The following is a 25,116-nucleotide window of genomic DNA, read 5'->3' on the forward strand; positions in this document are numbered from 1 at the left end:
CGTATGCAACATGCCTTTCTCCTCTCCCACAAAAAGGCATTCCACAAAACGTTACGATGACAGAGTCCTGCTTAGACCTAACCTCTTGCTAACAGTAGTCAGGACAGAAGGCCCAGCAAACCTTTTAGCCTACGTAAGAATGTTAACTGCATTTTGGGAAAATATGACTATAATTCTTCATGGAATAAATATTTTTTTACTAACTGTTTTGACTCTGGTCCTTCAGTAAACACATAAATGTACTTCAGATACTGTTAGTCTCCAGCTGAGAGGATTGTCTGTATTCAATGTAGGGAATAACTAAGTGGCCCATGTTGTCTTTGGCAACACCACACATTTACATCAGGGGCAAATGTATGGAATGATTATCGCAAACTGGGACAGACATGATATGAAATGCCTTTATTGAAGTGCATACCTCAGAATGGTGAAACTTCATGGGGTAGAGTTAAGCATAAGAAGATCCTCACAATCTCTGAATGGATTGGCCTTAATGACCCAGGACAGATCTAGGTGGCATAAATCGGGGCAGCTCCACTGACAGTAGAGCCAGGCCAGTTTACACCAACTGAATGTCCAGACTTCATGTTTAAAGCATTTGAGTACAGAATATGAGTGATCTTTGCCACAAAGTCTCACCTATTGTATTAAAAGCATAAATTCCTTTTGAATTAAGTAAATTCATCCATGGCTTCCCTCTGTTTTCAGATTTATCAACTCCTGTCCACGGTGTTTTTGAGTGACAGCCTAAGGAGATTTGTAATGTGTTTGACGTGGAATTAAGATGCACAATGTTTTTCACATCACTTGGAGAAAGCTGTGTGAGAACCCACCTTGCTAGAGGTTTACATATTAACTACATGAGACCTATTTAAGAAAAATCTACATCTGTATATACAATACTTTGTTTTGCCATGTGCAGTAAGTTACCTTCCTGGAACTTGTACTGCTCAGTAATGTCCTTGGTTCCATCACGACCGATTTCCTTGGTCAAGATTAATTTCCCAATGTGGGTCTTATCAATGTGTTCAATCACTCTGGTTCCATCTTTCATTGCTTTTGAGTAAACAATATCACTATTTACCTATAAAATTAAACAACAAAGCATTACATCTTCTGCTGGGTTTAAAACCAGTATGTCTTCCCCTTGACTCAATGACACAATCAGGAAGTCCTGCAGATTTCAACAGGACGAGATACATGTTTAAAATTAAGCACATATTTAAACACCTTGCTGAACTGGGGCCCAAAACACTTCCAAAAAGGGCTTGTGTTAATGATAATTTGGTAATACTTTAAACTAGCTGCCAGATACACTTCTCATGTGGCTTTCCTATCACAGTTGCAGGGGCAGACCTTCAGCTAGTGTAAATCAGCTCCATGTATAGTAATTGGAGCCAATTTTCACCTGCTGAGGATCTGGCCCACTGTGTCCTTTTGAATAATCAGTAGCTATTTAATAACATATTTCTGAAGATTGAGAAATACTGGCAGCAAGTCTGGTCTCCATGATGCCTGTAAAGGTACTTTCCTGAGTTGAGGGGCCCCACCGTCCCAGCAGGAGCACAATTATTTTGCATTCTAGTAGAGCCCCACTTTGTGCTAGGTGCTGTCAACACATCCAGGAAGATACGTGTCCTGGTCCAAAGAGTTTACAACACCACCCAGAGCTTCAGAGCCTGCTGGGGAGCCTGCCTGCTGTTACAGTCCTTTATGAGAGGCAGGGACTAATGCAGATTGTGTTACAGAAAGCAGTGACTAACTTTCTCTGCTGCTCTGGTAACTCTGGTATAATTTCAGCTGGAGCAACTTCTTCTGATTACTCCTTTGGCAAGCAGTGATTGGTGAATTTTATCATTCACAAGTGTCATAGCAAACCTACTGATCTAAATATAATTCTAAGAGTTCTATTTTACATGGGTTGTATGGGAAATAACACTGCAGCCCATGTATTATACCTAGAGACTGACTTACTGTCCCATTTAAATCACTCAAAACAGTATTTTTTTCAGGTACATACCTCTGCAAAAACAAAAGGAGCATCGAACTGGAAGCAGACATGACCATGTTTAATAGCTTGAACAGAAGCAGGGCCACATCTATACATACCTGAATTGAGAGGAGAGAGGGAAGAGAAATAAAAGGTTGAATTTGTTCTTTTTAACTTTAGTTAAAGTTAATACCTTGAATGTGCTCGATTGGGAAAAAAAAGTAGTCAAAACCATTAGCTTAAAATAAGAACATAAAAACAGCCACACTGGGTCAGACCAACGGTTCATCTAGCCCAGCATCCTGTCTATCGACCGTGGCCAATGCCAGGTGCCCCAAAGGGAATGAACAGAACAGGTAATCATCAAGTGATCCATCCCCTGTCGCCCATTCCCAGCTTCTGGCAAACAGAGGCTAGGGACACCATCCCTGCCCATCCTGGCTAATAGCCATTGATGGACCTATCCTCCATGAACTTATCTAGTTCTATTTTGAACCCGGTTATAGTCTTGGTCTTCACAACATCCTCTGAGAAGAAGTTCCACAGGCTGACTGTGTGTCATGTGAAAAAAAATACTTCCTTTTGTTTGTTTTAAACCTGCTGCCTCTTAATTTCATTTGGTGACCCCCTAGTTCTTGTGTTATGAGTAAATAACACTTCCTTATTTACTTTCTCCACACCAGTCATGATTTTATAGCTCTCTATCATATCCCCCCTTAGTCGTCTCTTTTCCAAGCTGGAAAGTCCCAGTCTTACCAATCTCTCCTCTTACAGCAGCCTTTCCATACCCCTAATAATTTTTGTTGCCATTGTCTGAACCTTTTCCAATTCTAATATACATGAAATAAAAAGATAGTCAGGCTTATGACACTAAGTAGAACCTGTCTCCTCTGCTGCAGGCATAATATTCCTCTGGTAGCTGTACTGCAAAGATCACATATTACACCTGGTATAAGCACAGCACTGCAGGTGCCTTTTGACTCATGTGCTAGGTGTGTGATGCAGCAACAAAGCTGTTTATTAATGAAAATGGAGACTTTGCTTCCCTTCCACTTTCAGGGCCTCATTCTGCTACCCTTACAAACTCTGCTGGCAGTGAGACTACTTGCAGAGTGAAGTACTACTCAATATGATAAGAGTATCAGAATCAGGCCTTCAGTGTCTGAGCCTATTTAAAGAAAACAAAGAAAAAAAAGCTTTTACAACACTTTTCCCCTCCCCCGCAATATTTCGCCACTCTAGTTTTTTTTATGTTCTAACCTCAGCTTGCCCACAGGTGCACATGCATGCACAGACACGCGCACTAAATTCAGCTAAGGTAAGATCATGGCCCTGATTCTTACTTGAAAATGGTGATGTTTTCATCTACTTTTTTAAAGTGATTTGGGGGTTTCTGAAAAGTGATGAACTGACAGAACTTGGCCCCTATTCACCATGATTTCAGTGGAGTTACACTTGTGCAAAACTGGAGTAATTAAGTGCTGAATCAGGCACTTTGTCCGCTGATTAACCCCTGACAAAGCACTGACATGTTGCTCCATGTTTTCCATATTGCCCCACAAGCATGCTTCAATCCTCAGCCACAGATACTACTTCAGAGGTCATTCAGTCCTTTCTTCTCTGCTGGGATTGTTAGCAACTGTCAATTAATGTCAGTTTCATGACACGGAGCCCTGTTTGCTAGGAACTGGACTGATAGCATCAACTCATTTCACATGCTCTAGGCCACAGAACAGCTTTCTGTTGGTAATACCGTATAGCCACAACTGACCTAGACGGGAAAGGCTCCATGTTATATTACCAACTCAGTGAACCATCCAGTCCCAAATCTGAAGCTATCTAACAGTTGGCACCTTAATGACACATTTTTTGCTCCACTGTTTAGCATAAGCCTCAAGTGCTGGAAATGTCATTCAGTACGAGTTGATTTGAGTTAAAGTTGACAAGCCTGGAGGAGCTCAGTCTGCCAGAGTGTGAACCTAGGAAACATCTGACTGCCGCTGTCTTAAGGATCTATGTTTGAACGGAGTGAGGAGGAAATTAGGAAATGTAACAGCAATGGTGGATTTTCAGAATGCAGCCACAGGAGTTTACAGAGGGTTTGTAGCAAGGTGGCTACCTGCTCCAGCCCTGATAGGGTTAAAACCAGCCATGGGAGAGGGCTGGAGGGCTGAGAGAACAGCTCAGGCTGAGTGGGAAGTAGCCACAACTGGGATTATGCCCTAATCAGGCCTCAACTGGCCCTATATAAGAGGCTGGGAGCCAGGAGCTCAGCAGACTCCCACTAGCTTCTGAGAGGGAGGGACCTGGCTGCAGGGATCTGAGCAGAGTACCTGAGTGGAGCAGGGCTGGGAAAAGGCATATGAGCTGGGGAGCTCCAGCCTGGAAAGCCCCAGAGTGCAGCCTAGCAGAAGGCCAACGGGTACTGGGGGTTGCAGAGGACAGCCCAGGGGTAGGCCAAGGCAGCAGGTCCAAACCCAACCTTGGCAGTGATGAGTAGACTGATACTGCAGTCTGCCCCAGGGCACGGGGCTAAACGATGACTGGCAGTAGCCTTATACTGAAGCAAGGTGGGAATAGTGAGTGGTAGTTCCCCAGGGAGGGGAGACCCTGAGAGAAAGGGGTTACTGCCAGAGGGGCAGCACCCAGAGGAAGGGGCATCGGGGTCCTGGGAGGGACACGGGGCCAGCAGTAAGGCAGATCACTGGCCTGAAGAGGGTGCTCCAGGCTGGAAGTTGAGCTAATTCCCTGAGAGACCAGCAGGAGGCGCTGCAGGGGTGAGTCCCACAGGCTTACAGGGAAGTTAGCATTATGGCATATATTATATACACCCAAAATACTTGGTTTAAACCGTTACATCTCCTTTCACTCTTCCACAGGGCAGTTCTGTTATCACAAATACATTTAACATTCCTGGGGCTGGGTCCAAACTCCGGTGAAAGCAACTGGAGTCCTTTCACTGGATTCAATGTTCTTTAGATCAGGCACCTTTCCCTTCCCTCACTCCACTGCGCTATAAGTTGGCTTGCAAGCTGGTCACAGGGCTCATGGAAATCAGGAGTCCCATGACTTCTCCATTTTTTGCCTTGAGCCCTTTGACTTTTGGTTGGCTGTGCTGTGGAAAATACCTTAGTCTCTCCCCACCCTTGAAGCCATCACTGGGCTCTGCTTATGCCACTTGCTGAGGCTGAAGGGCGGGGGCCATTCCTTTACTGAAGGGGGATGTAAATATGCCTCAGCCTATAACAATCAGTATCAAAATGTAGGACCAACACCTAAATACTATGGTGAGGGCACTTTAGAAATCTGATTAAATAACGTTTGTGGTTTCATCAAAATTTTCCATGTCTCACCTGTGATTTTTTCAAAGTAATTTCCATTATAAAATTCTTATCATTCCTATCAGTATGCACAGAAATTCTGCTTTGAACATGCTTTCAATGGGAAACAGTATGCAGCCCTCTCACCCCCTTAACAGAAGTCAAGGTTATACATGGGTTGCATCAAAACCTTTTGGTATTGCAGAATATGGAATGCGGATCGTTAACACATAATATTATATGAAGTACATACTGCCCAACCCAACAAGAATGGCTGAATTATGGCACAGAGTGTCTTGTTTTCCTCTGACCAAATTCTATGCCCACTGAGATAATTGGTGCTTTTATATCTATTGGGGGAGAAGGAGGAATACATCTCCAAATCTTCTCCACAGCCACCGACTTCAGTCTAAAATACAAAGACTGCAAGCAGGATTACCATCACTGTTTTCTTGAGGAGTACTATCTACGACTTGCCATCCTCCAAAACCAACGGGAAGATCAGGTCTTGTCATCCATGCCTCGTTCCAGCAGTGATAGTTCCTTACATGGGAGAACAGAAAAGAATATTCTACACCGAAGCATACAAATAAATATCAAAACAAGCCTATGTCTTAATGACTCACTGTTGCAATGAAAATCTCATAAGAATTTCCTGGGTTCAGCAGTTTATACGTTGCAGAGGACAGATCAAGCCAGATCCCCAGGCCCAATAATTTGGTGCCTGCTGAAGCTTGATGGGGAGCATCAGAAAGGTAGGTGTAAGCCTTCTTCGCAATCCCCTGATCCTCAAGCTCCCTGGCACCAGTGCAGTGCCAAGAAGCCAATTAGAGGAGCCTGAAACATGCTCTAAATGGCACTTAATTGCATAGGTCCCTAAAAAGAGATTCAGGCATCTGGGGATTGTTGGTGCAAAATGGTACTCCTGCCACAACCCTTTTTTGTCAGCCATGTTCCCAAGAATGGGGGCCATGAGAAGGGTTTCAGTCAACTCTATTTCAGAGAATGCCTCTATGCAAGAGAAATCCCTAACTGTGCATGCACCCTCGTGTTAACACTGCTTTGTGCCTCTTGAATGGTATAAAGCAGACCTAGCCAGGCTGACGACTTGGTATATCTTAAACAGAGGTTTCAGAACCAACAATACACCTGGCAATATGCACAACTATGTTCATTCTGATGGTTAAAACAAACAAATGAGCTTGTCTGGTTTCTGTGTAAAGTTGCAGGTGCAGGTTTATTAACTGATCCTGCGCTAGATATAAAAAAATATTTCCTTAACTGCTTGTAGGTCATTTTTTAATGCTTCAGACCAAAGACTAAACTTTTTAAAGAGGAATAGTTGCATTAGTTTGCAGACGATACTAAGCTCGGAGGGGTTGCAAGTGCTTTGGAGGACAGGATAAAAATTCAAAATGACTTAGACAAACTGAAGAAATGTTCTGAAGAAAATATGATAAAATTAAATAAGGGCAAAGGCAAAGTACTCCACTTAAGAAAGATGAATTGCACACATACAAAATGGTAAATGACTGCCTAGGAAGGAGTACTGCAGAAAGGGATCAAGCAAATATCATTCTGAGATGTATTAGCAGGAGTGTAGTAAGCAAGATACAAGAAGTAATTCTTCTGCTCTCCTCCGCGCTGATTAGTCCTCAACTGGAGAGTTGTGTCCAGTTCTGGGTGCCACATTTCAGGAAAGATGTGGACAAATTGGAGAAAATCCAGAGAAGAGCAACAGAAATGATTAACGGTCTAGAAAACATGACCTATGAGCAGTGTTCCCTCCAATTTTTTCACCTCATATGCGGAATGAATTTTGTTATGTGCACCAATATGCAGTTGATGTGTCACATATCACCTGCATATTGGTGCACATAACAAAATTCATGTGGTGGGGGCGGGGCCGAGGGGTTTGGAGTGTGGGAAGGGGCTCAGGGCTTGGGCAGAGGGTTGGGTACAGGGGGTGAGGGCTCTGGTTCTGGGTGCAGGCTCTGAGGTGGGGCCAAAGATGAGGAGTTTGGGGTGCAGGAAGGTGCTCTGGGGCTATGGTGGGGAGACTGGACTCCCCCTAGATCTCTCTCCCTGCAGCAGCACCTGGGCTGGGGGCGTTTGTGGGGGGAAAGGTGCCTCCCCATGCTGCAGGAGCACTGGGGCTAGGACCGCATGATAGGCGCCCTTCCCGCAGCAGGTCCGAGCCAGGGCTGGGTTCAGGCCTGGCTGGGCTGCCCCACCTCGGCTGTGGCTGGGTTCAGACCTGGGTAGGGGCAGAGTTGGGGGACAGACTAGGCTGGGGCCAGGGGAGGGACCTCTCTCTCCCAACAGGTCCCCAGGAGGATTCCCTGAGCGCCTGAGTGGCACTAAGAAGGCAGCTGCGCAGCTTACAGGGAACTTAGCCTATGAGGGAAGATTGAAAAAATTGGGTTAGTTCAGTCTGCGGAAGAGAAGACTGAGGGGGACATGCTAACAGTTTTCAAGTACTTAAAAGGTTGTTAACAAGGAGATGGGAGAAAAATTGTTGTTGTTGATCACTGAGGATTGGACAAGAAGCAATGAGTGTAAATTGCAGCAATGGTGATTTAGGTTGGACATGAGGAACAACTTCAGGGTTGGTAAGCACTGGAATAAATTGTCTAGGGAGGTTGTGGAATCTCCATCACTGAAGATTTTTAAGAGCAGGTTAGACAAACACCTGTCAGAGATGGCCTAGATAAACTTAGTCCTGCCATGAGTCATGGACTAGATGATCTCTAGAGGTCCCTTTGTATGATTAGGTCTAACTTTAAAAAAATATGCAAAAAGCAATTTACTTAGTTAGAATTTTCCAACTCTCCCTTGGTAATACTGGAGAAGGTAGAGAGACCCCAGCTGAATCACCAGTGCCATGTTGCTAAGTTTACCTTGGAGGTTTTCCATGTAAGCAAAAACTAGGCCCAGATCTCTTAGTTTCTAATTAGTTCACAGCCTCACATGCTATGGTTGCCCATGTGAGAGGTCATATTTCCATGGGGCCAAGTTCCATTGGTCTTGCAACTAGGTGTGCTGGGGTGCTGCCACACCCCTTGGCTTGAAGTGGTTTCCATTACATACAGGGTTTACAGTTTGGTCCAATGGCTCTCAGCATCCCCACTATACAAATTGCTCCAGCACTCCTGCCAAATGCTGTTCCATGAGCCACATGCGTTATGTTTAAAGGCATTTAAGTGGTTAATCTAAGCACTGAGACTTGAAATGCCCTCACTTGGCTGGATGCTTGAAAAACACCATCAGGTCACCTCATTTACAATTTGTCCAGAATATTTCAAAGATGAACAGCCCTAAAGAAAAAGATGGCTCTTGTAACTTCTGAAATTTTATTAGCGCTCAAGGGAGAGCACAAACAAGGAGGAAAAAAACCCAACACGAGTTTCTCGCAACAGCTTCAAGAATCAACCAAGTGTTTGAATTCTGTTATTGCCAAAAACTGGATAGGGGAAGTAGCAATTTTCTTTGCAAATTATGTGTATCCTGCCAGCAGAGATGACTAAAATTGCACCTGTGTATCCACTGATACTTCCCTAATGCATGCAATATTAGCAATAAAATTACAGACAGAATGGATTGTTAAACTCCAACCATTTCATTAATAATAGGTGAAAAAACAGAAATGGAGAGGAGTCAGTGGGATCTGAGGCTTGTCTAACAAGACATTTCAAAGCAGAAATAAATGCTTGGATCAGGGAAAAACTTGTCAGTTAGGAGAGTTAATGAAGCAGAAGTACAGAAAAAGAATTATTCAAGAAAAGTGAAGCACACAACTTGAATTTTTGATACTGCTGAATGCGGTGTACTGAGTCATTCTCACAGAGTCTTTGGTGAACCGCCCTCTGGTAGGTGGATTTTTGAAAGTCACGATGATGCCATGTGAGACGAACCAATCTCTGCCCTGAAGCACTTAAAATCCAACTTTGAATCAAACTCATTGTTCTTGGTTTTGAGTGTGACAAAAGGACAAAATGTAAGAAACAGTGAGAAGGGAGCCATGAACGAAACGAATCTTATTTGGCGAGTAGACACTGCAATGTAATAACTTGACTGTAAGCTCTTTGTGGCAGGGACTGGGTTTTTTTCTTTTTTTTTTTGTTTTTGTTGAAATAGTGCCTGGAACAATGGGTTTGAGATTTATATATGTTACTGCAATACAAATGATAAATAAGTATGATGACATTGCGTGAGGATGGATAGATATTCACTTGCGCTGTCCCAGCTTTTGGGGGATTCTTCCATCCCTAAAAGGTAATATAAAGTTCCTTCCGGCTCCAAAACATACTGGGCCACATGCTTGGCTAGTGCAAATGGGCACTGTTCTATTGACTTCAATAGAGCTATGTCACTTACTACCAGCTGAGGATCTGGCCCTATATATAGACAATTATTTAAACTGAAGTTTTAGCTCTTATATCTAAACCAGCCAGAGACTAAACAAAGTGATAGAAAAACTAATAAAAGATGACCAGGTGGGTTTTAGGCCTGGCAGACAATTTAAGAAGAGTACTTTACATGGTTCATATGGTTAGGACATATTGGATGAGAGAGGACATTAGGATTGAGAAGAGCGCTGAAGACCTGTCTTCCACACCACAAGAAATTTGGTTTTGGAGTGAGAGAGAGGGTGGAGCATGGAAGATTGGAGTTCATCACCTCAGAAGAGATCTCTACTAAGGCCTCCATCCTACAATGAGCTTGGCATGGACGAAGCTCCTGCACCCACACGGAGCCTCATTGACTTTAACAGGGATTGGAGATCATACTAGGATCAAGGCAGGATAGTAGGATCCTTTCAAGGTATATTCCTTACATGTCTGTACATAATTAAAAGAAAACTAAAGTAAGGAGAAGCAGTCAGTAATGACAGTAATCTGACCAAGTTTTTAAAAATAACTTCTGGAAAAGTCTGTGTAATTCTTTATATATGTTTTTATCCTGGGGAAAAAGTGCTTTTTTCTAAAAATAAGTAAATGCATATCAGATGCCAAACACTTTGATGCAGCCCCACACCTAGAGAGGGGTCTGAACAAAAATCCTGGATCCAAACATTCCTGAATTCCAGAGATGTTTGAAATAGGAACACAGATCCATCTTTTGCAGCTCCAGGGAATAAAGCAGTAAACTGACATAGATGTTCATAAAGGAAAGAGAGCCTAACGTCCAGTTACCTAGGGATTATAAATAAACTAAAAAAGAAAACTCAAGAAATTGTTTTCAAAAATTGTTATAAATACCTTGAATGTGTCATCTTAAAAAACCAAAAGGCTACACGGAAATAATGTCAAGGATAAGACACAAACTATTTAAAGTCTGAGTTAGAGCTACTATAGAGTGGTACAAGGTAATGAAGAGAAAGGACACAGAGGAGAAATGGAAAGTGCTGTAAGATAAATTAATGTGCGCCCAAGGGATTACGTGCACCATGTAGCAATAAATACATTATGAGGAGAAAGGGATGAACAAGGAAGTTCCCAAAGTAATCAAAACAAAGAAAGAAGTATATAAAGTGTGAGGTGTAAAATATTGCGGGCTAGTTCCTCAGCTCAGGGGAATTGGCACGGATCCCTTGACTTCAATGGAGCTTCATCTATTTACACCTGCTGAGACTCTGTCCCTAACTTCAGTGGAAAAATTGAACAATTATTGAATGAAGTGAAAAATATTGAAAAATGGTAGGGAAATGAAAAGGTGGGGACAGAAAAAGGAAAATTCACAAGCAGTTAAGACAAATGTGACTTTTGAGTACAAACGGAAAAAGAGCTTGATGAAGCTGTCAGTAGAGTGTCTAGCAGACTGCAGTAATACTTGGCTATATACACAGGGCCTGATTCTCCTCTCACATCAGTTATACACCACTGTATATTCTATGGAGTTACTCTGAATTTATACCAGTATAAGTTGCAGGACAATCATAGCTATAGAAATGTTCTAATGTCTTCCGATCATTAGAGTAAATGCTAAATTTTAATTTTGGAACCCTGGACCCCCGAAGTATAGGCTTCAAAATAGGGATATTACAGACACAGAACTACGTAATGTTGTTGTAGATGTGTTGGTCCCAGAATATTATCTCACCCACCTTGTCTCTCTAGATACAAAACTATTTGTTTTCTGCGCAATTCATATAGGATGGCACATGGGTGGTTCTGTGAGATGCACTGACTTCTGCTATTATGAAAGAGAATTTTTCCTTGGAAATTGACATGTAATTCTTACATAGATTCCAAAACCCAGATCCTTCCCTGCTGACAATGGAACTCATGAGGATGACATCAGGGATGCAATTGTAATAGGCTCAGTCTTTTTGTCCTTAGGACAGTAGATTTGTTCCAGTTTTTATGTTATAAAGAATCCAGTTCTTGGAATGTTAATGAAGTGTCATGATGAATGAATATTATTCTACCGATGAGGTGAAGAAATCATTCACACAAATCAGGAACATTAACAGTGGGCAGAACAAGAATCTACTGAATGTAGGAATGTGTACAGAAGGCAGATTGATTGCTCCACAGAAAGAGAGATGTTGTGGTATGGTAATCCACAGATCATTTCTGCTGAATGTAGCACTTAATCAATATATATTGCTGTTCTCACTCCAGACAGGAGAATGGGAAAGTTTGAGGGAGAAAACAGCAGAATTGTCTTCTGCAAATCTAAGAAGGTCTTGGGTCAAACAATACACTGATCAGATATCCTGTTATTTTTATAAAGCTAATTGAAGTATTAAAGAGACCTGTCCTATATCTTTTAAAAATGTGCCTGGTTTATTTTAAAGTTTGCCCATCTGCAACTCTGGATGCAGGTACCAAATTTAAATAAAACATGCAAATAGGAAACTATCAAAAGCAACAGAAAATTTCCTATGACTTCAATGGACATTGGATCAGGACTTAAATCCAAGCTATGAAATGCTGCAAATACCAGCAAAATTGGAGATACCCAACATATAGCAAGATTGGGCCCTTTGTTAGTTTTCTAGAGTTCAGCAATTATTGTACTTAAGTGTTCACCCTCTCTTCCATGTTGCTTATATGTGTGGTACATTGAATGCTGACTCTTGAACTGATCCCTTGCCTTTTTCCATGTTGAGCAATTTACGTTCATTGGCCTATTTATTAACTAGCTTTTATTCCACAGTTTGCAATTATGTCTTTCTATAATCTAGCAGTATTCTTTAAGGTATACAGCAGAGACAAACTAAACCTCGACCATATGTCATGTTTTATGTGCACAGAGACAATAGATTTGCTGGGACAGCTCACCAGATTGAGTCTTTTGTGAGTTTGGGGTCCACTTTCCCTTCTTCATCCACAAAGACATCCAGTTGTAAATTGGCATCATTATCATGGGCAGAGGAATAATTGGTAACAATTCTTCCAGGTATCCCTATGCACCTCAAAACTGGAGTGGAAAGAGAAAGGAAATTAAAAGGATGATATGAGGCAATATGATGATACATGGACAAGAGGATGAGTAGATAGGATGGGTAGATAGATTGGAGGAGATTATAGGTATACTGCAGGTAGAAGCAGGGTGGGAGGATGGAAAGATCACCTGAGCCTTTATTCTTTCAATCTGTAACACACACACACACACACACACACACACACACACACACACACACACACACACACACACACACACACACACACACACACACACACACACACAGACAGTCTGCCTTTAGCACATGAGGGAAAAGTAACAGGTAGGCTTCCCCAAAAAACAAGACACAATAGAGGGTAAACACTGGACCTTCCAGCAGTGATAAGCTTTGAAGTGAATAGAAGACTTTATTAGAAGGGCAACCATTAGAAGGTTTCTTGGTTTTAAGTTTAGTTGGAATTTTCCAATGTTACATTTGGAGGAACCTAGAGAATCCAAAGAATATAACAGAAATCAATTGATATTGAGAAAGAAAAAGGAATTATTTACAAGTGTCAGGGTCAGAGAGTTTAAATAAAGCACATTACATAATTTGAACCAATCGCTCAGTAATAATACTTTGAACTTCTGTAATCACCTTTTATTAGACGATCTCACATGAATTAACAAAATGCATTAAATCCCAGAACATTTCAGTGAAGCAAGTAATTGTTACCTCTATTTTTATAGATGGGAAAGCTAAGATGTAGTCAGGTTAAGGATCTTGTTCAGATGGTCTGGGGCATCATGGGAGTCCCATGGCCATGGTATAGCATAGGAGATGGGAGTCCAGCCAGGGACGCACAGCTCTCAAAGAAGAATGAGCGGTAGGGGGAGTGGTGGAGTCTGAGGCATCTGAACAACAACTTCCATGAGACACTGCAGCGGCGTTTCTGAATTGCATATCTCAGTTTTCAGATGAGCTTTCGTGTTCTTCATTTTTTGGAAGAAAAGCCAAACGTTTCCACAGAAGGCAGATACAGTTTGGGAGAGGAGAGGGGCTTGAAAACCCAATTTACTGTCACAAAACAATGTCAATGGAAAAGTTTGGACAGCACTATATGGTACTATTTTGGCTAATCTCACTACTGTGACTTTCAATAAAGAGCAACAGCACACATTCGTTTTAAATTGTTTGATGATAAATTACCTGGATGCATCTCATACATTCATCTCATACATATCTATGGATTAAATTTCTTTCAAATGCCCTCCCAGACTTCCAGCACATCAGCACCATCGGGGCTCATTGAAAATAATTCACCTGACTATTTCAAGATCAATGATTTAGCTTACTTTTCTCCAGAATGTTTTTTCATTTTAAAACAGATGATTGTCTTGAATCAGTATGGTAACCTTGGAAAACTGGATTGGTTACAATTGCAGTCATAAAATGTTACAAGCTTCAAATAACTCAAAACTCAAAGCAATCATTTTAGCTGAATTAGCCTTCCCCATATTCACTGTCGTCTTCTTGACGCTCGTTTGCAGTGACTCCTTTTCATGTAAGCAGCATATGCTAGATATGCCACTGCCTAGCGTTTTAACTTGCTAGTCATCCATTTTTTTTGTTTGTCATCTGGCTTCGTAACAACAATGCATGCTAGATCTCTGACTGCACTTGTTACGTTAGTAGGCCTACCTTGCCAGATTCTGTCCTAAGATGCGCAATACAGGTGGCCCTGAATCTACATTGCATTACTTCAGTTTTATAAATAGGGTATAGCAAGAGGAATGCAGAAATGAAACAGTACCAATAGGAGCTGTGCACTTGTGCTTCAGAGGGCAAAATTTGACCGATTGTGTATAATGGGATGTCTGCAATGGAGGAGGTTTTAGGTGTACTGCAGGATGGAGGTGGTAGGGTATCCAGGGGAAAATGCATCATCCATTGACTATAGAAATTTCAAATGGCTGGTGGTACCTACCAGCAGAGGCATGATCACAACACTTGTAGCATGTAGAAGATAAGGTTGTATTGGAGCCCTGCTAGTCTTGATATAAGTATGGTATTTGTTACAGTGTGTGGGTTTCAGATGAAGAGATGTTTATCTAAACTAAAGACACACACACAGTTCTCAATATTCAGAAATGAAGGTTTTGGATGTCTCTCTCTTGTCGTAACCATTCCACAGCAATAGAACTTCATGGTTTCAGGTCTAGCTCTCTGGCTGCTGCACTTTATAAAACAGAATTTTTACTTTTGTTTGGGGAGTCAGTGAGCAGGAATAATGAATTTAGTGCTTGTCAAAGGTGGAAGATTGGCAGCCCTCACAATTTAAGAGGCTATTCTCCACTGGCTATTCATGCTATGAGCAGGGCTATACCATACATTCTTGTCTTGGCTACTATTTTTGGAGCTGTATCAGGGCAGTGAAATGGTGAGAAATTTTAAGAAACAGCTGACTGTTGACAAGGCCATATAGTCTTCCATGCTAGGCAGGACCTGAATTTCTACTGCAAAAATCAAAGGGAACAAATATTTTCAAAAACCTTTCAGGTCTTCCTCCAGCAATTAGCTGGAGCTCGCAGAGTGGAATGGTCTCTGAAGATTTGCTGTTGCTTTTACTATCTTTGTTTAGGATTATCAACACCTGCAAACATCTGGTAATTGAAATTCCATGGAGAATTGACTATGGTCATAGTATATTGGCTTTACTTTTGCTCCCAACCAGGAATCAACCCACTCCAGAAATCCACATATTCCTAGATTCTTCACTAGCAGACACTTTGGGGAGGGCCAAGTCCTAGTTGATGTAAATTGGCATTGCTCCCAAAATCAATAGAACTACACTGATTTACACCAGGTAAGAGTCTGGCCTATGTTTTCCCTTATCTTATTAGATCCAGAAAGGTATGGAACAGAAACAGATAACGAGGCATAATCTTAACCTAATCGCTCAGTGCATTAATAATGCAACTTCCAGGTCTGCCAGTATGGGTAACATCACTGATATAAGAATATAATGGAAACAAACAAAACTGATGTGCCTGTTTAGGTCATGGATACAACATGAAAGAGAAAGTGAGAGGGTTTCTTTGGGTTAGTTTGTTTATCTAATTTCTTCTTAACAACTTAAACATGGAGTCCCATACCCTTGGTTTTGGCCAATGAGTTTATGGCTGCAGCTCAGAATAAGGTGTTGCAAAGATGTCCTTTATGGTCATCTAGTGATCCTTGGATGACTATGTGCCACTCTGTCACCAGGCTAGCAGTCATCTTAGTGGGCCAACCAAGAAGTTGGGGATCAGTGGGGTTTAGAGAAACCCAAGCCATATCCTTTATACTCCAGCCAAGCCCCTTACACTTGTAGCAGGGACATTGATATAAGAGCTGCTATACTGGCTTTGAACCTATAGAGGATCCCTGTATACTGGCATAATCCTCCTGGACCCAGTTATGAAAACACTCTGCACTCCCAGATTTTGGCATGGTCAGAGTATTCACATGTCTCACAGTTCATGTCTTTCTTGGCCTCTAGAGGCTAGTAGTTTGACACCAGTGTCGAGTGATTATTTGCTATGGTGCTCCTACAGTTTCAACTGACAGCGAAAGTTATGACCAGACAAGCATTGCTTTCCCTCACTGGGATATGAAATCTAGAACCTCTCTGCTTTTGATGCAACACTGAAACAAACTCTGATTTGATCGTTTAGTTTAACCTCTTGGTGTACCAAATACATGATACACCAAGCCAGTATTTTCCTCCACAGAGCTGACTCACAAACTGCAAAGAAGTGTTGACCGTGTCAGTTACACAGAATATTACAGGTGCTGTGTCAATACACCTCGATCTTGCCTGGAAGAATCCTTGCTATTCCAGTCATTAGGCTTTCTTGAGCAAAAAGAGACTGTCAGTTGTGCCGCACAGTGCAATTGCTTTGTGATGTGGTCAGTTGCCCACAGTGGGTTTAGACCGAGATCACTCATTCATGATTTCCATCTCAAATTTCCAGAGGAAAACAATGACTATTCCATTTACAAAGTATCCACCTGTCCCAATCCCCATCATGCCCCCATTGCCCACAAATCACTAAACACATATTTTACCAGCCATTTTAAACAGACTTTAGATAGCTAGAAGATTCTTGTAGAAGAGAAGCAAAAGTTGAATGCGTACAAGCATGTTCAAAGCATGGCTGTTTTAGCCATGTATGGTAATAACTCCTGCTATTTTTCTTGAACATTGTAGAGCCAACAAATATCTTAGATCTAAAAGCTATCTGCACTAGATAAAAATATCACTTTTTAAAATACTTACATGTATTGAAGACTCCAGCAAAGACCCAGCACTGACCGTACCGCACTGGTGTACCAGAGCTATGATATTCCAACAGGATGTCTACACTTCCAGTCCAGGCTGACGGTGCTACTCCATAAGCATAAATATTGTCCCAACTGCCAGCAACCACGCCCTCATCATCTTTAGCATTGATCTAATGAAAAAAGAAATTTTGTAAATCTCCCAATATGTTAAAGCAGCAAAGAGTCCTGTGGCACCTTATAGACTAACAGACGTATTGGAGCATGAGCTTACGTGGATGAATACCTACTTCATCGGATGCATGTCATGCTCCAATAGGTGTTAGTCTATAAGGTGCCACAGGACTCTTTGCTGCTTTTACAGATCCAGACTAACAAGGCTACCCCTCTGATACTCGATGCCTATATGTTAAGTACGTCTAAAATTTGACAAGGGTAGAACTAGATCCAATGGTTGGAAGTTGCAGCTGGACAAATTCAGACCGGAAATAAGTTTCACGTTTTTTAGCAGTGAGGGCAATTAGCCATTGGAACAACTTACCAAGGGCTATGGTGGATTCTCCATCACTGAAAATATTTACATCAAGATTGGATGGTTTTCTGAAAGATATCCTCTAGTTCAAACAGGAATTAATTCAGGGAGGTCCTCCATCCAGTGTTATGCAAGTCAGTTAGATCAGGGTTTTTCAAACAGGGGTCGCCGCTTGTGTAGGGAAAGCCCCTGGCAGGCCGGGCCAGTATGTTTACTGCCCCATCCGCAGGTCCAGCCGATCGCGGCTCCCACTGGCCGCGGATCACTGCTCTGGGCCAATGGGAGCTGCTGGAAATGGCAGCCAGTAAGTCCCTCGGCCTGTGCTGCTTCCAGCAGCTCCCATTGGCCCGGAGCAGCGATCCATGGCCAGTGGGAGCTGCGATCGGCCGGACCTGCAGACGGGGCAGGTAAACACACCAGCCCGGCCCACCAGGGGCTTTCCCTACACAAGTGGCGACCCCTGTTTGAAAAACCCTGCTCAAGTCCAATTGTCATTGGACCAAACGACTGAAAGTTTCAATCATGTCACCAAATGATTAACTGGGTGGAACTGTTTTGACACAGACATGCTAAGCTGTCATTTGTTTGTCATGGACTATTCAATTATATGAAGTGTATTTTCTACTGGTAGTTTAACACTCCATGAAAGTGTCACACTTCAAGTGGGACCTGGGGATGTACCATCCTCCAATGGGGGGGAAGAGAAGTAATCAAGTCAAGGACACGATTCTTTGCCAGAAAGGGGATGGAAATGGTGAACTCAAGTCAAAATGCAACATATATACATTGGCAGTTTTCAATGGTTTATTATTAATAAGCATGCTTACCGGAGAGTGAATATAGACTAATAAGTGACTCTGAATCCTACTGAGAAATATTGGGCTTGATTCTCCTCTCACTTATACCCCAGTGTAACTCCAGTGACTGCACTACAATTATTCCTGACATATTGGTGTGAGAGAAGAAACGGGTCCACTGTTATTTTTAGAGCTGAATCTAATAGCATGCATCTAGCATGCATGAAAACAAGAAAGATTTTGCTGCATAAGTTTTCTCCTGGTAAGACTATACATGGAATTTTGCTGACTAATGACTGAATTGATGGTCATTAATGAGCAATACATTTCCTAGTTAGTAGCTATCTGAACCAAATCAGTTGAGGCTGTGTGAAAAACCTCATTCGCCATGTTCCATTTAATTATGTTAATGCACAGCAACTACACTCTTGTCAAATAAATCACAATTTTCATTTAAAAGCTTTTGGTTGGATTAACTACTGTTTTCTAATTAGAAAATCCTGTGACCCCTGGGATGGAACAAGGTAAGTATTCAGTGACAAAACCAAAGGGTGAGGGGTTGCATCTAGCTAGCTGTCATGGGAGACATACTGTACAAGGCACATTTCAAGGACAGTGCAGTATTTCAATCTTTAATCTGTGCTATAACCAGTCACTAAAAGGCTGCACTGTGACTGTTAAGATGCAGCCCTGGGGAGAATGGCTGGGGGTGGAAAGGGGAAAGAGGGATACTGCAGAATCGACCTGCACAAGCAGGAATCCTGAGAAGCACTGGGCACACATGCCTCAACAGGGGCTGTTGCATCCCGTATCAGGGTGGAGTGTGTGCTCCTTCACCTACCGACTTGGGTCTACCGGATGGTGAAGGAGGTCCAGGGTCACGATTCTCACCCTTTGGGGTGCCTCACACTGCTGGCAGCCCCAATCAATCTAATTACAACAAATAATTATCATCATCCTCATTTTACAAATGAAGAAACTGAGGCACAGTGAAGTGGCTTTCCAGAGGCCAAACACCAAAGCCAGGTCACAGTCGGAATGAACATCCAGGCCTCCTGACTCCCAGTCTAACCACCATGTTGTCTTCCCTGCTCCGGGAAGATGGACATTAACAATTATTTGACCTGCTAGATGCTGGCATGGTGCCAGGTGGTGTGCCATCACATCAAGAAGTGCGATGGCTGAAAGTGGCACTTCTATCAGTGTGGTCCTAGTGTCGGACACAGATGATGGGCAGACACTAAGATATCATCCCTCCTGGAGTGAGACATCATTCATGGTGGTCTCTAGAAGTCAGCATGAGTAATAAGAATAAGTCAGATCTGACCTTAGCGCAGTGCACTGGAACAGGAAAGTGAGATTCCACCTATTCAAAGTGGCTATTCATGATCAGCTTTCAAAATAGAAATAAAAAATTGAATAAATAAAAACATGCTATTTCCAATACATTTCGGGTCTTTATCTTTATTGCATACCACTGCAGATCCAACGCGACTGATTTTGACTGGGTTCCCCCGCCCAGAGAGATCTAGTTTTGCTCTATCCATCAAGTGTAGGCAAGCGTCCAGAATGCCCTCTTCAAACTAAATAAAAGGAAAGACAAAACAAGAAAAAAGAAAAGAGGCTGCTTCAGTTCTTCTTCTAGAAAGCAAACAGGAAGCTAATATTCTTTGCCCCTACAATAAATTGATAAAGGTCACGTTTTAGTTCAGTGTTTAGATACACAGGTTGTTGAGGTTTTTTGTTTACTAATTATCCACATTGAGCAAGAAGTGTTCCATCGTGAGAAAATGTAGTCTCACTTTCGAGTCACTTCTGATCTAGACAGTTAAAGGTTATGGCAACAAAGTAATTTTTACATTACATAACATTTTAAGTGGCTATCAAGAATATAATAGGAAATTCTAACAACAACAAGAAGAATGCTGATCTATTCAAAGAGAACTCCGTGTCCTTCACAAATCCTAGACCTGTTGATTACGAGGACCTTTCTGACATAGCCACAGTAGTGCCCAAAGCTGAACAATGAATGCTTTACCAAAGTTAGGGCAAAGTCTCCATACTTTAAAAAGTAATATGTTTATACCAGTGTTTAAAATTAACTAGCTATCAGATACATTATATTGATTTGTTCTGGCCTATGCTGTTTGGACTAAGAAAATGACAAGTGACCTAAAACGGTCTTCTTTAAAAACATAGTCTAAAGACTTCAACTTCTGAAATCCAGTAATAGCAAGCGCAGGAATGAATAGGGGGCAGAGGTGCCTACATAGACCAGAATCCATCATCAAATAACTTGCCCTTTGGTGTAGTTCAATTTGCTTAGGAGAAATTGGATAGCAGCAGAAAATACCACAGTCCCCTGAAAGAGGCAAGGGGACAGAGAAATGCACATTAATAAAATGATCATCTTCTGTATTCACTGAAAATGCATATAACAAAGTTACATTTCTATTGCAGGCTGTGACATACATCAAAAGGTATGAACTACAAAGCTCTTCCTCACTCATTTAATTCCATACGAGGAATGGGAAGGCGCTATATACAGTATGCATCCATTTCTTAAAGAAACAAATATACTATAAAGGTTTTGTTTTCTAATTGATCTAAAACAGAAAAACTGAATTGATTATGTCAGCACCTGTCTAAGGTACTGATATATTGTTGCACTCTCTACTACAGTATCAACCAAGAAAGTCAGTGTACATTTATCATCATTCAACTCCTTGGCTCTGCTAACCACAATTGCACTAATTTGGTTTCTTTGGCATTTAACAAAAACTCATTATTAAATAATCAGTTATAATCTTAGAGTGCAAAACTGAGTTCAGTGGAGGTCAGCATTCCCCACCCAAGGAGCTAATGACAGAGTCATATCATCCACTGAGTGTTCACACTGGAGATCAGTTGGATAATCTTATTGGTATGTATTGGAAATAATCCTGGACCAAGGATAGCTCTGTAAAGATACCCCTTTCAAAACAGCATCCTCACAACAGAGGATGTAAATCCTCTGGTTCACATCTGCCGGCACCAGCCCTGTCTGGTACAATTCACTCTGCTCTGGGCTTGAACTGAGGACATGTCACTTTCACCAAAGTTAAAAATCTGTTTTCTTTGCATTTAGTCTTCACTGGTCTCAAAGACCTGATGCAGTAAAGTATATTCTGAGTTAAACCCTTGCCATCTACAGTTTATTAGGTACTCATTCAATTATTGCTGCCTGAAGATCTCAATCTCACTGGCAGAGAGAGAGAAAGAGAGAGAGAGAGAGAGAGAGAAATATAGGAATTGCTGTCATCCTGGTGGTGTTAAGGCCCCACTGGCCTTAAAAATCTATGAATTGACATAGTATGTGTTTAGAGAGACAAGGTGGGTGAGGTAATATCTTTTATTGGACCAACCTCTATCGGGCCAGTAAAAGCTGTTACCTCACCCACCTTGTCTATTATCCTGGGACCAATGTGGTTACAATACTGCAAATAACAATAGTAAGTGTTTGTGAAATAACTGGGTTAAAAGGACAAGAGAAGAGATAAATGGCCGTCAGCATACTCTGGTGACTTCGTATCACTAGAGCAGCACAAAGCAGCCATAAACCAGGCTAGACCTATGCTTCTTCACCTTCCATGCCAGTTATTTTGCAAAAACTACATCAAACTCAATGTCATGTCTTCATCGCTGGCATTCAACTACTGTCTAGCAAAAGATGGACCTGAAGCAAAACACAAAATCTGAAGATCTCCAAAATTTAGGAAGTGAATGGCTGCTTTTGCATTGCCATAGCAGTGCCAAGTATCCAGAGAATACTGCTGAATTTAGCCCATGCAGCACAAAGCAGTCACTCTCTGCTTGAGACAGCCAAGGACAAAAATAATTAAAAGCTGGATTCAAGACTGAGGTGTTTTGGCAGAGCAGTTTGGAGAAACAGCTGCAAGTAATGGAACTGCTACATGGAAAACAAAGCTGGGGAGGAATAGACAGACACAGAGATCTTGTCTACACACAGACTTGCACTGGTTTAGTTAAACTGGGGCAAACCCCTGTGCGGACTCTCTTATTTCAGTTTAAGTTAAACCTGTTTCTAATTGGCATATGCTAAACTGAAATAAAAGCTGGTTAAACCAAGATAAGAGTGTCTATAGGCCTGTTGTACCAGTTTAACTAAATCCATACTTTTTTTTAAATCATGTCTTAAATTAAGCTGGTGCAACTTTGTATGTAGACAAATTTGAGGACCTGATCATAATTGTATTGCAAAAAGCACGAAAATCACTGTAAATCTGAGCTCCCTAGTTTTCTGGCTAGAGCACCCTTTCTGCTCAGATCTCTTCCAAACCTTGATTTTCCCTGTATTCCCTCTGGGTTGGGCTTTTCTCAGCGACTAGCAATTTACTCAATACAAGGGGAAAATCACCATCATGATGAAGGGTTCAATTGTTTCCCCATTCCCATTTATTCCCAGTGTCGGATTCCCTCTATTATTCTTCCTGGGTCCACTTTTCCTGCCCCCGCCCACTCGCTTACTTTCCAGAATGGTGCTGGCCATTTCTAAAATGGCAGCCACAATCTCCTCAGCACCTAGTGGTCCTGTTTTGGAACTTCATCTCCCATTTTAAAACTTTCAGTTTGAGCATAACATCCAAATGAGCAGTGTTTGAAACAGGCTTGTAGGATATAAAATATCACTATTCTCTATATACAAACCAAACCACCAGTACTGCAAATATGGCCTCATTTTCTCCCCTCCGTCCTATCCATGCATGGTGCCTGCCTGCACTTTAATTCACTCCCACTCATGTTCTTCATTCCTAACATCCATGATTCCTCAATTAAACCACACATTTAGAAAACAACATTTTTCAAAGTGACTGCATATTGGGCAATACCCAAATGAGAGACAATTGTGGAAGTTAGGAAACACTGTACACTTCATTTGGCTGAAAATTTGGTTGAAAATACAGTTTTCAGGCCTAATTTTCCATTGCCTTCAGCAGCTTATTACACCTGTAGGACTTCAATGTTCGATATCACTTTCACCCAAGTTCCATCTGTGTTTCACTAAAGGAAAAGGACAGCAAATGGAGCACAGCAATGGAAAAAGTTGGGGCCTCCAGGTTTAAATGAAAAAATGAAAGCACATGACACAGGTACATGGAACAACCAACATGTCCATGGACAACGAGCCAAGTGTTTGAGAGGAGTCAGGGGAAGAGAAGGAAAATCAACCCATGCAACTTCTCATAGGAAAATCAGTTTATGTTAGGAAAGTTCCATAATCTAGAACTATTTAAAAAAAATCAATATATCTTATAACAAAAAAAGTTTTAAGAACCCTCACAGCCTGTGTCAGGATAATGTGTGAGAAGAGAAGGTATTTCCACTGAGCTGCTAGAACTAAAGAGAAGAAGAGGAAAAGGCATAAACTATGCCTGGAATTGTATTAGACAACGTTTGAGGGCTATTTCATTTTTTTTTAAATAAATGCTTAAAATCACTGTCCTCCTTTTGTCTTGAGCCAACTGTCTTGATCCTGGAGAGGCAATAAAGCAGCAGAAGAAATATTGGTGCATTTCAGAAAGGTCAGCTGATTCCTTTAATTCTCAATGGACAGCCTCTCAATATCTGAAATGTGCCCCTAATACTAGCCCTTTAAATATTAGATATTAAGAAATTACTTGTCTGGATTAGGTATATACCCACTTCATGCAATATTAAAATGATGCCCACTGCGTTTCTCAGAAAGGGAGTGATAATGCACTCGAGAGCCTACAATCTGGTATCAATTAAACTAACTTGCAGAGTACCACTGGGGCCAGCCAGAGAAATTTTAAAGGGCTCACCTGACCATAATTCCAGCTTCTGGATTTTATATTGTTGATGTCTCCATGGAAAACAACACCAAGGTCATTCAGGACATACTCTTCCCTTTCCTTCTCGTCATCCAGAAACACAGAATCCTCTGCATCAGAATTTACACACAATAGCCATTAATACTACCACTTTGTTTTTATAGTCGACAGATTTTAAAGCTACTGTATTCAAGTCACCTTACGTGAAAAGTGTCTTTTGTTCACCAGGCCTAACGTGATTTCTTCCAACACAATAGAAATAATAACAATAATAATTATAGCAATCACAGTTAGAAATAAGACATAGGACTCAAAAGTATGCAAGATGAAAAATGCTGACAACTCCTGACTGTTTTCAGCAGGATCTGTAAAGCATGATTAAAATGTCACATTTTATCAACCATTTTATGATTACTGTGCATCGCTGATTTAAAAGGCTGAGCGCCATGACGCACTTCTACAAAACAGATCAAACACCAACGATTTCAAACTCATTAATGTTAATGGAAAATAGCTCAGTGTTGAGCGAGTTAAAGAAAAATCTGTACTGACTTAAAAAATGATTATAGTATTTGGACTGCAGGTTTTCCCTCATATGAGCTAAAGGGTTTGGATTCTTTTCCCGTAAATATGGGTGTTTTTGTACATTTGGCCAGGAAATACTTACCTTTCCAAGAGGAAAACAAGTTGAAGAGTACTTTGTCAAAAATGTTTTAAGAAATCTTTTCTAAATAGATCTCATGTCAATCAAGAGAAGATAAACCCTGAGCCTGCAAACACTCTCTCACAGGTTTAAAACACACGAACAATTCCATTGAAGTCAATGGGACCCTCACATGCTTAAAGGCAAACACTGGCAGATCAGCAGTGTAAATTGACTTGGTTCTGTTGACTTCAGCGGAGTTACCA

The 25,116-nt window shown here is 41.5% G+C and overlaps 1 protein-coding gene across 1 annotated transcript in view; it reads right to left on the reverse strand.

Annotated features, from left to right (window-relative positions):
- The window catches only part of F13A1 (coagulation factor XIII A chain), a 96,314-nt gene that overhangs the window by 22,830 nt on the left and 48,368 nt on the right, over nt 1–25,116 (reverse strand). The window contains exons 5-11 of the mRNA XM_050939963.1: nt 24,199–24,317; nt 19,831–19,938; nt 17,025–17,199; nt 12,600–12,738; nt 5,750–5,853; nt 2,021–2,109; nt 931–1,084 (exon numbers count right to left, since the gene is read on the reverse strand). Of these exons, the coding sequence (XP_050795920.1) occupies nt 931–1,084; nt 2,021–2,109; nt 5,750–5,853; nt 12,600–12,738; nt 17,025–17,199; nt 19,831–19,938; nt 24,199–24,317 (888 nt within the window). The remainder of the gene's footprint in view (nt 1–930; nt 1,085–2,020; nt 2,110–5,749; nt 5,854–12,599; nt 12,739–17,024; nt 17,200–19,830; nt 19,939–24,198; nt 24,318–25,116) is intronic.

The sequence above is a fragment of the Gopherus flavomarginatus genome, chromosome 2, assembly GCF_025201925.1.
Source record: "Gopherus flavomarginatus isolate rGopFla2 chromosome 2, rGopFla2.mat.asm, whole genome shotgun sequence".
Lineage (NCBI taxonomy): Eukaryota > Metazoa > Chordata > Testudines > Testudinidae > Gopherus > Gopherus flavomarginatus.